Raw genomic sequence first — 13,361 nt, 5'->3', positions numbered from 1 at the left:
CCGTACGTGCAGCCACAGCCGGTCCCAATAAACTGGAGATGATTTTCACGATGGAGACTTGCAGCGGGCAGAGGGGGTTGTTCCAAACCATTCCCAGCTCGGCTGAGGAGAGCGCGGTCCTGGTGGCACGCAGGGAATGGGATGAGAGCCGATGGGAATGTGGGAATGGGGCATCCGCAGGGATGTGCTCACAGGGGCAGCACGCGAGGCCGGATGCTCCAGGGGCTCCAGAGGGGCCGAGTCATTTTAGCAACAGACGTTTCCCTATCGCTGGGCTCGGGAAGCAGCCTGAACCAGCCCTGTGCCATTTCAGAGCTCTTCACAAGGAAACCAGATCCAGGGGGGAGCTCCCCTTGCTCCCAGGGAAACCAGATCCAGGGGGGAGCTCCCCTTGCTCCCAGGGAAACCAGATCCAGCGGGGAGCTCCCCTTGCTCCCAGCTTCCCGTCCCGACGCACCAGTGTCAGGCACTCCATGCATTTCCTTAATGCATGTAAATGCAATTGAATCAACATCTTCTATTTACAGCGCTGGAAAGCAAGATCACTGCAAACACTTCCTAATGGCTGGTTTGCTGCTTTGAGCTTCACTGAGGGGTATCTGGGCGTGTTTTAAGCGTTATAAGAGATACTGCAAAAAGCTCAATCTCTGAAGCCAAAAGCAAACGCTGCTCTACAGTATTGCTGATAGACCAAAGAGGAGTATTAAATCAGAAATAATAATACATGCAACAGCAGAGTTTTTTTGTCTTTTTTTTCAAAATAAGCTTTTATTATGGGAAATTTTGAAGTGTCTGCTTTATTCCCTCAAGATCATTTGAGACAAGGACTAGCAGATGCTGTAGTTCCTACAGGGCTGCCTCTAACTTGGCTTTAACACGGGCTAATGAATAGATTTGCTTGTACGTCCTCAAGAATCACTGCAGACTCGCAGAAAATTTGACACTTTTGGAGAAGAACAAAGGTTCCCTGTTTTAAAGGCAGCCGAATTCTGCCTTAAGCAACGGAGAGGACGAGCCAGCCAGGTTCTTAACGCAGGCAGGATTATCCAGGTCTGACGGAAAGCCAACGTCTACACGCGTGAAATGAAACCAGACAAGACGGACAACGGGCGGGTGACCACGCTGCAGGAGCTCCGAGGAGGCTCCCAGTTGAGATTAGACATAAATTCACCAGAAATCAGAGCAAAAACGCCCTGTCACCCTCTAAAACCCCACGCTTTGGTGCCACATAGGTTTTGCACAGAGCCTAATGCACGGAGATGAGTAGAAGCTCCCAAGTGATGGGCTGCAAATGACCCAAACGGAGATGACCCCATCTTCTCCGCTCTACGTGCCTGCAAATCTGCCTACAACTGCTATTCTCTTCCCGCACGCCCTTCTGCTGAGGCCAACAGAAAGAGGAGCTGGAGCAAAAAGGAAACAGGTGTCGATAGAGACAGAGAAACGAGGCCAGCGCTGGCCTGGAGGGCAGGAGGCAGCTGGGTGGGCACCTTTCCTGGCCAAGCACACGGTATTTCTGGTACAACGGCCCTTTGTTCTTCCCTATCCCATGTCAAGATTCAAGCTGCCCCGCGTCGGGATGCAGATTAACTGGGTTAGGAACGGGTTGTAATGTCATCCTTGCTCCCAAACTGCCCTCCGCTTTGAGCTGCATGTTATTCTTTGCCCCGCGGGCAGGACAGTCACCCAACCTCAGCTCCTCAGCCCCTCAAGGCTCCGGCCTCCACAAACGCTCTGTGGTGCCAACCCGTTGCTGATGGTGGGAATTTTTTCCTAGCCACAGCATTGGTTAATTAGAGAGCGGGAGAGGGCCTGGTGACAGTGCACTCTTTGTGCTGTTTATTTATTTATTTTTAAAATACAGCGTGAGCTTTTTGAGAGGCCTCATGTTTTCTCTGGCTCGGCACGAATGCCATTAGGGAACCCAAGCAGGAGCGCGACGGGGACAAAAGACCCTTGCGCTGCCGAACGCTGGATCACGGCCTGAGGGACAAGGGGACGAGCGGGACAAGGGCCCGGCAGAGCCAGGGCTCGGAGCAGCGGGGCTGCAGGAATGCCCAGAAGCAGGTGGCTGTTGGGTTTAACCCTTCCCCGTGAGAGGATAATTTGGGAACAAAAGAAAGCAAACAGAATCCGAGCATTTACACTAGTTAGGACACTGCTGGGAAACCCCCAGGAGCCTCCGGGGAGAAAGGAGAGATTTAGAGTGGATTTTTTTTGGGCTTTATGTAAGCAAAGGGCCGTGCACATTCCCTGCGGAAAGACGTGCTGGTAGGAGTCTGGCGGGCTACGGTTGCCCTGCACAAAGCAACGTTGGGACCAACGGAAGCTCAGACATGCCCTGGGAAGGCAGACCCACGTTCATGTTGTTTTCCTGCTTTGCTGCAATCAGGAAATTCAACTCTTGCTCCTGCCTCCAAGTTTCTGGGATTGAAGACCTCTACAGAGATAGTGCACTAGATTATCCCACGCTCACCACAGCTCCAAGCTGTTTTACAGCTCTGAGTATTAAGTTACTTACTACAGCCTCCCTTTCAACCCTCTCTGCGTTTCAGCTCTTCCTTTGCAAATGCTGACACCAGCTGTGAGAACAGACACAAGGGTAACTTTGTGCTGGGGCTTTGGACCTTTGACTCGCAGGCATTTTTCTCAGGGGCTCTGTCTCTGCTCACTCCATACCCTTCAATGTTAGATGATGGGAAAAAAAAGCAAGAGTTATTGGGTCCTACAAAGACACGACTCCTCTCGCCCTCACAAGCAAAGCCAGACCATACAGCGCTCAGCTGCAAAACTAGGACCAAATCCCAGGAATCCCCAGGCCTGCTGCTAGCACACAGTCCCCTCTAGCTCTTTTCACAATCTCCACACCCGGGAGCAGCACACGGAGCACGTCCAACCAGAAACCACATCCAAGAGGAACTATTCCCCAAGGACCACCAGTTACTTCCCACTTGCAGTCAGGTGCGAGCTGGAATAGGTGTCCAAGGTGCTGCCCTGGTCACAAAACACTGGTGCAGCCTAAAAGAAAGAGTTTTCCTTGGTGGAAAACACCCATTTCAGTGCACGTAACGGGAAACAGTTCACACCAGCCCTCGATTCCTTACCGTGGGGTCGGTCCAGAGCGAGCACTTGGCGCAGTCCTGGCAGGGCGCCCCGGGCGAGCGCGGGTGCTGGCAGAAGTGGTCGTAGCCGTTGATGGCAGCGCGGCACAGGTAGCACATCTGGGCGCCGCAGCGGCACGACATGCGGTTGCAGCCCTCCGACTTGATGAGGCCGGTCCCGCACTTGTGGCATTTCCTAATGCGGGCGGCCGTCATTTTTTCTTCTCTGCAACACGAGAGGAGGGATGAGAATTAAAAGCAGTGTTTGCCTTTGCCAGGCCACAGTAAATATACTCTTATATAGTGCTTTAACCCTCCTCCCTTTCCCCAAGTGCACCCCTCTCCAGCCTGTTGTTCCAAGGAGGAACCTTGGAATCGTTATTCCAAGGAGGTCTGGGCTCAACTCCATTTGGAGCCAGTCCATGACAAGCCAAGAACAAATTAAGTGAAAGAAAGTCAATCACTGCCTGCATTCTACAAACTCAGCCCTGGTTTCCATGTGAGCCAAAACGCAGCAGGCCCAGGCTCTGGTTTGGGAGGAATTTAACCCAAAAGTCAAAGGGCCAAAGGCCACGTGGCTGCTTGACTTGGCTGCAGAGAAATACGGTCTAGGGGATAAAGTTCAGGAAAAGCAAACTGTTTGCTGTCATCTGCTAGCTAATTTTATGTTTGGCTGTTGCTTTGGTTACCAAGCTGCCACGACCATGGGGTTTTTTTTCTCCTTCAAGTCGGCTGCAATGCTCTATTATTCCTTTGTTGTTAAATTTAAATCAGTAACTGAAAAATAATCACATCTTTCCCATAGAGACTGGGCTTTCCCTCTCTCTCAAGAGCATGCTCCAGCGCAAGGGCTCAGCTCGCAGCAACCTCATTTTGGCCCAGAAACGGAGCAGAGCCGTGGCCATTTAATTAAAAGACTTAAGAGTATAAGTTGTCATCCCGAGGGCCAATTTTCTGACCACGGGAGATCATATTACAATTTAATTCACAATGTAGGAGCTCAGAAACTCGATGACAGAAGAGTCAGGGAACTGTATTTGGACTGGGGGAATGAAGTCCTTTGGCTGGGCTGACCTGACAGTGGGGAATGATCTTTCTCCCTAGCCAGCATCTCCACCCAGCTGCTTTAATGGGCCTGCAATCCCAGCGTATGGATGGAGAAGGCAGGGAAGCATTTTAAGGAGGATCACGGCAGCAATCCAGCACAGCTCCTCAAACCAATCCAGCAGCAGAACCAAAGGAGGAGTGAATAATAAGGCAGGAAAAAAGGAAAAAAGCAGCTGGAGGTAGAAACTCAGGCCGACCTGCAGCTACACAAAACTTCCACGCAGTTCTAGCTGGCAGGACCTGCATCCAGCTGCTTGGTTACATACCAGGAATGGAGAGGAAAAAAGTCAACTTGGGACTGACTCTGCTCTGAGCTGCAGCTGCTCTTTCCTCCCCTGCTCAACAGGATGCTGCTGATGCAGGGTTTTTTTTCCTTTTTTTTCCTTTTTTTTTTTCCTTTTTTTTTTTTTTTTTTTTTTAAAAACCTTGAGCAAGACAGGAAGTTTGGCCTGATCTCCAGCGGTGCTTCCCTTTCCCTACACAGGCCTTCGAAAGGAAACTTTTCTTGTGTCATGCAGTAAAACTCATCCATCTACAGCAATATTCTGCTAGAGGTTTTCAAATCAGTTTTTTTCTTTTCCTTATTAGGGCCACGGCACTTCCTCCTCTTCCTCTCTCTCACTCCTTTTTCCTATGGGGAAAGGAGGGGCAGAGAAGGAAGCCATATCAAGAATGTCAAAATGTTGTGTTTTAAATCAGGGGCTGGGCAAGTAGCACCCATCCAGGCTCCCAGTGGTAGAGCTCTCCAACCTCTGCTTGTACCACATGGACTTCAAATCAGAGCAGAAAGGATCAGGCACCACAGGCAGGTCCCATTTCACTGCACCAGACATGCAGATCCATGGCTGAACCCCTGCTCGTTTCCTAGTGCCAAAGGATTCTGTCATTTACAGCAGCAATGAGAGATCAGAGTTCAAAAGACCGTATGGAAGCGCTCAGGATTTCACACGAGTATTCAATTCTGTGCAGATTTCTAAAAAAAAGAGGTATGACTGGTTATGTGAGATTCAAATATATGTGAGAAAAGAGAAAACACATCCCCCTCTGCGAAACTAGAAAGCAGCAGCTGAGCAAACCTGCCTCAGCACTCGGGCAGCAGGACGGATCTGCAATAATAAAGCAGTGCCCGACTCAATATGCTTCTGTGCAACACCTCCCTTCTCCCCCAGCCGAGGGGGAAGCCACCCCGTCACGGAGGTTTCTCACTTCTGAGCACGAGCAGGTGCCAGCCTGCGAGACACCGCGCTGGCCAGGAGCAGTCTGGGCTGCTGACAACTCGCCCGGGTTCTTGTGTTACCGCTCAGATCCACTGCCAAGGATTTTTCACAGGAGGAAATCTGAGAAGCTTTCCAATCACTCGGCTCGTATCCCTGGGACCTCCTTGATGGAAGGGAATGACACCCAGGAAATTTTCAAGCTCTGTTAGTCACGAGCAGCGAGGTTCTTTACTTCCATCCACCCCAGAGCTTGGCTGGAGCCGTGACAAGTTTATCACCTCCCTACTTTTGCCAGCTGCAGAATTCACTTACATGGACGTCCTGTATTTGATGTCATCTTTCTCGGCCAGCTGCTCGCAGGTGAGGTTCATGTGCTCCTTCCACAGCCCCTGGCACTTTCGACATGTTTCCTGGAGAAGAGAACATGTATTAAAGGAAGAGAATTAAACTCTGCAGTAATTAGGGACTAGAGGAATTCCCTTGTCTTCTCCCACCTAACTGCAGATCCTCATTTAGGCTGGAGTTGGCAGCGCTGTTAGAGGAGGCCCCAGGAGGTCTGTGCTCTGCTAGAGAGCAGAACGAGCTACAAAATGCCTTTAGAAGGCCTGATTCAACTAAAATTCACCAAAAAGCCAGTTACCAGGTTAGCACAGTATGTCTAGGAGAAGATGGCAAGGATCAAGCCAAAATTCTACAGGGCACCAGCTTCATCTGTGTCCTTGGAAAAACACTGGGGCTTCCTGCAAAGGGCTTAGTGACAGCAGGTGAGAGGAAGCTGGTCACTGGTCTGCAGCTGCAACCAAAACCCTGCTTCATCTTGCACACCAGCAAAAACTTCTATATTCTGCTTTGTTTAACTCACAAAATATACATTTGCTCATATAAACTGCTTAAAAGGCAGGATGTGGACAAATGGCCATGAAACCGAGGTGGGATACAAAAATATTTATGAATTCAACCAGACTGGAAGTAATACCTGAACTAAACTTAGAGCAAGTCACTGAATCCTCCTGTTCTTGTAAACACTTTAGGAACGTGACAAAGTCTGGGTCTGGTGAAGCCACGTGGAACAGGGGGGCTGTGGAGATGCTACTGGCAAGGGAGCCTGGCCTAAGGCTGCAAATAGAGCTGACTTCTTATTTTGGTTGGCTGTCCAAAGAAAACAGAATTCTGTTTTGAGTCAAACAAGAAATTTTCCTTTAATTTGAAGAAGATTAAAACCCATCCAAATCGAACTTGGAAAAAACACACACTTCGCAATCCCACCGTTTCATCTTCAGAACCGCCAGCACTTGGGCTTTCAAACCCAACATTCTCCCTCTGCCAAGAAAGCCCGTGGGCTGTGAAGCATTTTCCCCACTCTGTGTCAAAGCAGGTCCCCAAAGCCAACCTTAGTCACAGCTCTGCTAAAAGGTGACGGCTGCACAAAGGTTTTTCTGGTGGTCTTTTTGATGGCATCACCTCCCTTTGATTTTTAAGGAGGACACAGGGTGTATGCGATATGTGATAGAAGTAGCTGTTGTCTAATCAGGAGCAATCCTGGAGGCCCCTGCGCTTCTCTGCCTCGAGATGCACGTGAGCAGCTTTGATCAGGAGTCAAACAAAGAGCAGCCCAAAGCTCCCAAGGCGAGGAGGGGCCTCGACCTGTTTGTGTTCGTGCTTGCTGCGAGATGTTTCTCGGCCTTTTATCAAAAGGGCTCCCGGGCCTGGCCGAGGAGCCCGCTGTGTTTCCACACTGCAACCCAATGCTGTTTCCAACGCTGTTTCCAACGCCGTGCCAAGAGCCAAAACGCTGCATGTCTCTTAAGCGCCTCAAGGGTTAAACAATCCTCGGAGCCTAATGCACAGACTTGCTTTCACACGCCAGCAGCAAAGCCGGAGCCGCTTCTCGCCAGAAGGGCTGGCACTCTTTCCAGCCAGGAGCCTCCTATTCCCAATTACCGAACTCCGGGAGCCTCCTTTGCTGCTGAATTGGAGATGATGCCCTGGCGAAGCAGATGGTGCCACTTATACCTTCATACTGAGCCATTCCCTTTGGATAACACTGCCGCCCTTGCTCTCAATGCTGCAGTTATGTGAAAAGAAGGTTCTCCCTTGAGCTAAGGCTGTCTTTATTCACCCATTAGTACCTTGCACATCCAGGGAAGCTCATTGCTCCGCAGCTGGAAGGAAAATGGAGCAGGCAGAGCCAAGCAGATTCCTATCAGTGACATTCGTGGTAAGAGGTGTTCCGTCCTCTCGTTTATCAGGATGCTCCCGAGATCCTCCCCAAGATGTGCTTGCCATGGCGAGTGGCATAGCCATGTGCAGCACTGCCCACGTGCTCCCGAAGAAACCATCGCCGGCACTTCCTAAACCAGGAATTCCGCCCCATGAGCCGCCTCCGGCCAAGCCGCATCCTCTACAGAATGGATACCAGGAAGCACGGACAACACGTGTGCCACTGGTGCAGCTTAACGCAGCTTTTCTCCATCCAGCCAAGACAACGGCCCATTTTTAACGGCTTCAGGATGTTAAATCGGAGCCTGGCAGACAAAGGCAGGGAGGAGGCCTGCGATTCCCACACAAATGCAGCTGCTCCAGCGCTGCACCCAAGCAGCAAGATCACAGCTGTCTCCCAAGAAAAATGACCTTCTCATTTTTTTTTTCTCTCTTATTTGAATCGAACCCGCGAGGCTGATGAGCGTTTTACATATCCGACCTGACTGCAATTCTGATCTCCGCACAAGTTCCACAGAGGGCTCTTTTATTGCAGGAACAGCTTTTTGTTTGATAAAGCAGCGTCCTCTGCCATTACCATATTAATTTACCTAAACACACAATGGGATGGCTGATTTTTTGCAGCCAGCCTAGATTATTTCTATTATAAGAGCCACACTTGGCACTAAAGAGCCACTACCACAACAGCGGGCAGCCTGGAAATCCATGCGGAGAGGGCCCACCTCCTTCCCGCCCTCTGGAAGCTGCTCCTCCAACTGAAACAGTCAAAAGCAAGTCTGCAAAAAACAAGGTTGTGGCCAGCGCCTCATCTGCTGGAGCGCCCTGGTATAATTGCACGGGGGAAGCTAACGTGGGAAAGCATATTTTATTTTAATTTAGCTGCTTTTCAGCTCAAGCACTCACGTTGGGGTGGCGTGAGCTCCGTATGTTTCTCCACAGCTCCCTCCCGGCAGGCAGGTCCTGCGCTCCTAGCACAGGGGCAGCGCGTGCGGAGCGGCCTTGGCTCCGGCGAGCAGCTCCCAAACAGGCGCGGATGCGGGAGATTAAGGATCTCCTGCCTGTTACATCTGCCCGGGCTTGGCACGCGGCCTGGGCCGGGAATGCCGAGGGCAGGACGTGATGGAGAGGGTGCTGAAGCGCGCGGTAACCTCCTCGCCCCGCATCTGCTGGAGGCAGCGGCGCCGCTTCCGCTCGCCGGCCCACGGGAAGCGGCCGTGAGGAACACAAACACGTTTGGGTTCGGGAGGATCCTTTGTTCCCAGGGTCGGCCGTGGCGCATCTCGATGCTCAGGGGTCCCTATGTGCTCCCCCAGCACCCAAAGATAAAGGTGAAAGTGTTTCACAAGGGCCCGCAAGCACCCTGGGCACCTCCGGCGCTCGCAGGGGATGCTGCAGTCACCTATTTTTGCCTGCACGTATTTCTTCGACTCCACCCTCCACTAAAAGACAAAAAGCCACACACAAAATCATGTTCAAGGCTCAGCCCACATATCAAGGAGAAGGAATAAAAAAACCCCAAAACAAAACACAAAGACCCAACACGGCCTTGCGAGGCTCCCCGGCCCGGCTGCTGTTTGCGCCGCCTTTGTTGCCGGTGCAGCCCAGACAAAGGGCACGAGGACAAAAACATCAGGTGGCGGCGACGGCTCCGCGGCCCACGCGGGTCCCGCGCGCCCGGCGCTTCGCTAGAAACTGGGATGAAGCCGGTTACTGATTAAGCACAACGGAGGAGGAAGGGGGAGGGAAAGGAAGAGCCCCCAACTGGAACAACAACAGGCAACTGGAACAACAACAGGCAGCAGGTCAGGCTGTCGTGGTGGCTCCGAGCAGGTCCAGCCCTAGCTCTCCATGTGCCGGTTAATTAAACCCTTGTGCAGCTGCATCCCCGAGGATCGGCACACGGGGGTGTTTTTTCTCCCCAATAAGGCTCCCACCTACAGCACAGCCATGCGATGCCCGTTGGGATGCAGCCCGGGATGGATGCTCCGCTGTCTCGGGCCGAGTCTCTCCCCGCGGCAGACGCGGCTGCAACGGCACCTTGGGGCTGGCCCTGCCGCCACGGGGTAACTGAGGGGCTGCAATTCCTGGTTAATGGGGAGGCACCACAGCCCTGCTCCCTGCAGCAAGTCCGCGGCTAACCTGGCTAGAAGGGGATGCAGAATTAGCCAAATGAGAGCAGTTTTAAGCAGAGATTAACCCTCAGGAGCAAACTCCTTCAGGTCCATTCCTGCAATTTCTTACTTTAAGCTAGACTAAAATGCAGTCCAGTTCAACCCATTTGGCCGGGAGAACGCTTTGGTTTGTCTGTTTTATGGAAACGCCCTGAGATGCGACGCAGGGAAAGGGGACCCCATGGCCAGCGCGCTCCGATGCGGCGCCCAGGCTGCGGCTCCGGGCTGGATGGCCGGGAAGCGGAGCTCGCTCCGGCGCTTCCCGTGCCCCGGGCAGCGCTGCCGCTCAGCGGCCGCCGGCCTCAGCGCATCCGCCAGCCTCCGCCGTGCAGCCCAGCAAAGCCAAAGCCACGGCCCCCGTCGCTGAACCCAAGAGCTAAAGCTAGGTAGGGAAGATTCGCGTTTATATCTGATACTTCTCAAAAAGCTTGGTTCAAGTTTTCATGGACAGGTATTAAAGCTGGTTACCAAAACCGTGAGTCTGACCAACAGTTCCTCTTTTACATGCTAGTTTTGTTAAACTGAGCCTATTGCACCCCCTGCCTATCCCCTCAGGATGCTGAAACCTGCAATATTACTTCGCTTTCAGAAATGCAAAGGGGAAAACCTGCAAGAGGCAGGAGGGGGACAGGTCCCACAAAGGTTTGTGCCACCTGAAATTCTGCAACCACAGACACATGCTACACTGGCCCCTCGCCTGCGAGCTGCACTTTTGCTTTTAAGTCCATTTTAAAAGCACTACCTCGCCTCTGTGCGATAGGCAAGTTCCAGCAACACATTCAGAAAACCGAAGCAAGCTTTTGCCCTGCCCAGAGCTTGACTTTAAAAGGCCAGATTAACCGTTGATCTCGCTGCAGTGGTTAGAGACTTACAGAGCAAAAATATAAATATCTGCAGCTTCAGACGAGGAAATCCTGCTTGCCACCAGCATGAGCCCACCACTGGTCAAGGCAGAAACTGCACTTGCAGGAGAGATGCTGGCTGGTCTCTCCCTCCCCTACTCTAATATAATTGGAATATAAGAGAAATTTAACTTATTTAACTTATAGAATTTACAGAATTTAACTTATATAGGCAGGTTAAATATAGCCTGTGACCTCATGCTGAAAACTTTGCTTAAATTGGCATACCTGAAGTCATTTTTGTGCTTTACTACAGCGGGAAGCCGGAGAAACAGTATCTGCTACTCCAGTCCCCTATATAGTTGTAAACGGCAGCTTGTAGATTCGCTGCACTGGTAGTGGGTAACAGCTATGAGTTTTACCAGCCAAAGTAAATAATTAAACACCCACTGGATAGTTCAAAGCACTCGAGGGCTGAGCATCCTGCAGGTCCCCCCAAAATGCAGGTTATCTCAGAGGGGCACGGCGCCGTCCATCGAGTCCTATATGCAACCCTGGCAAAGGGGGAGGCTCTTTGCAAGAGCCAAATCCCCAAATCGGGAAGTTTATCAGGGCCTGGGGCCAGTGGCACTCGCTGGGGAAGGCACGTGGTGGAAGTGGTGTCACACTTGATAGGTCTTTGGATAAGAACAGATTCAGCTTGCAACACAATGTGATTTTTAAAGGATGGCTCTAAGGCCACTCCAGAGGCAGCAGCCAAGGATATCGGGGCGTTAAGGGGTAACCAAAGCACCGTATCTCGTCCACAAGCACTTTGGTTAACGACACATTGTGAGACTGGGCCACCCGAGGATGACTGAGCTTGTTTGGAAACTTGCCTCTTGCACCATCAGATGCTGATTTCTGCCCTCAGACGAATCCAGAGCACCGCTTTACACAGCAAGAGCTGCAGAAAATCTCTGTGAATAAGCAGACTGGGGATGCCCTGTATTTCTCCTCTCTCTCCCTGCTGCTTCTCATATTTTATGACGAGAGAACCACACGAGGAACTCATTTGCAGATGTCCTCTCCTCCATCACCAAGCATGTGGAGACCAGGTTTATGCAACACACACCCGAGCAAACCTAGCTGAGGAGAAACCCTGCAGGTAAAACACTCATTTTAGGCTGGCCATAAGAACAGGCGACCTCATCAAACCAGCAGAGCAATAAAAATACAAAAAAAGAAAGCAAAGTGATACCTGACCTCCTCAACAGCTCTAAAATTCAGATTTATTTTAAATGCTTGTGTGGTGTTGTGTCCTCCTTTACCTGTTCCTTACCACCAAAAAAATGGGAGATGGGAGGAGAGGGGACAGCTTTTATCCCGGGTTAGGAGGCTCTCAGTTTGAGCTGCAGCAGCCGGGAGGCCGAGCAGCCTTGCAGCTATATCATTTAGGGCAGATAAACCAAAAACAGCGCCCTGAACTGCTAACCTCCATCTTCCACATCCTCCAGTGTGACAGTGAGTCATCTGCCACTCGGCTGCTACGCTAAAATAAGCGGGTAGTAGAAGCAGAGCCAAGGGTCCCTCCTAGCAGCTCTTTGGGCAGAAAGAGCAACAGGACAATATTATAAAAACAAACAAACAAAAATATTCAGCTTTCCTTCTGTGCAGTGTCAACGCTGCAAAGGTTTGTTTAAAGGAAGGGAGATATGAAAAGGAACAAATTTACACCAAAATAAAGTCGAGCGAGCAGCTCGCTGGTTCCGTGTTCAGAGCTCCCACCTGTCACAGCCATTTCCTTCGGTACCCAAAACACCCGTGGGTGCCCAACCACCCCAGCTGGGCCGAGATAGGGAAAGCAGCAGCTTTGGGACGGTTTTCCAAGCCCTCCAAAGGGCAGTCACTGACCCGGGGGCTCCACTGGAAGCCACGTGTGTCCCCTGGGCTGGAGGGAGCAGATGGGCCTGGGAAACAGCTGCTCTGAGGGCAAAAAAAACACAGAGAAAAGGGTGATTTGCAGAAAAGGAGCATGTACAAAGAGCCAGGACCTCCTCTTACCTTAAGGACACGTCGCAAAGACACCCTGACCACCTTTGCTCTGTGTATGTTATTGCACCCTGCAGTTGTGACCCAGCCGGCACCGCTAGACCTGGCACCGCTACACGGGGCTGTCCCACCACAGGTCCAGGTCTCTCCTTCTCTCCAGACTAGTCTAACCCTGACCGAAGTTGATGAGCTGAGACACACAGCGGCGTTACCGGCAGTGGGGCTGCAATAGCCAGCCAAATAAAGGCTAATTCGGGACCATCTGTAATTTAATTCGAAGAGGTGGTTAATCTATAATTTAATTGTCAATTAAGTCTTATATTTCTTTTAAAATCCTTTAAAAAAAAAGTCTCAGGAAAATCTAGGGTTTGGAAACACTTTGTAAAGAGAGGACCACCATTTTGGATTGTTGTAAATCGCTTAAGGGAGAATAAATCAGCAATTCCAAGGGGACTGGAAGCAGGAGACAGACCCGCAGCAAGACACCCTTGCTCCTGCACAGGCAAATGAGACCAGGCAAGAGGCAGGGAAAGCCAGGACAAAAACCAGGCGTGGCCAGCACCGAGACACCCGTGTAGTTTCAGCATTGCTACGGCTGCTCACGTGAACACAAGCGAGACGGCAAGAAAAAGCTGCAATGCCCCTTTTTTTTTTTTTTTTTTTTTTTTTTTT

The 13,361-nt window shown here is 51.2% G+C and overlaps 1 protein-coding gene across 1 annotated transcript in view; it reads right to left on the bottom strand.

Moving 5' to 3' along the window:
* Window positions 1-13,361, bottom strand: part of RNF216 (ring finger protein 216) — a 63,557-nt gene that overhangs the window by 7,231 nt on the left and 42,965 nt on the right. Inside the window, exons 15-16 of the mRNA XM_026054072.1 lie at window positions 5,738-5,835; window positions 3,105-3,327 (exon numbers count right to left, since the gene is read on the bottom strand). Of these exons, the coding sequence (XP_025909857.1) occupies window positions 3,105-3,327; window positions 5,738-5,835 (321 nt within the window). The remainder of the gene's footprint in view (window positions 1-3,104; window positions 3,328-5,737; window positions 5,836-13,361) is intronic.

This window comes from Nothoprocta perdicaria, unplaced genomic scaffold (assembly GCF_003342845.1).
Source record: "Nothoprocta perdicaria isolate Ctin4 unplaced genomic scaffold, notPer1 scaffold_12, whole genome shotgun sequence".
Lineage (NCBI taxonomy): Eukaryota > Metazoa > Chordata > Aves > Tinamiformes > Tinamidae > Nothoprocta > Nothoprocta perdicaria.
This window is presented reverse-complemented; position numbering and strand designations above follow the sequence as displayed.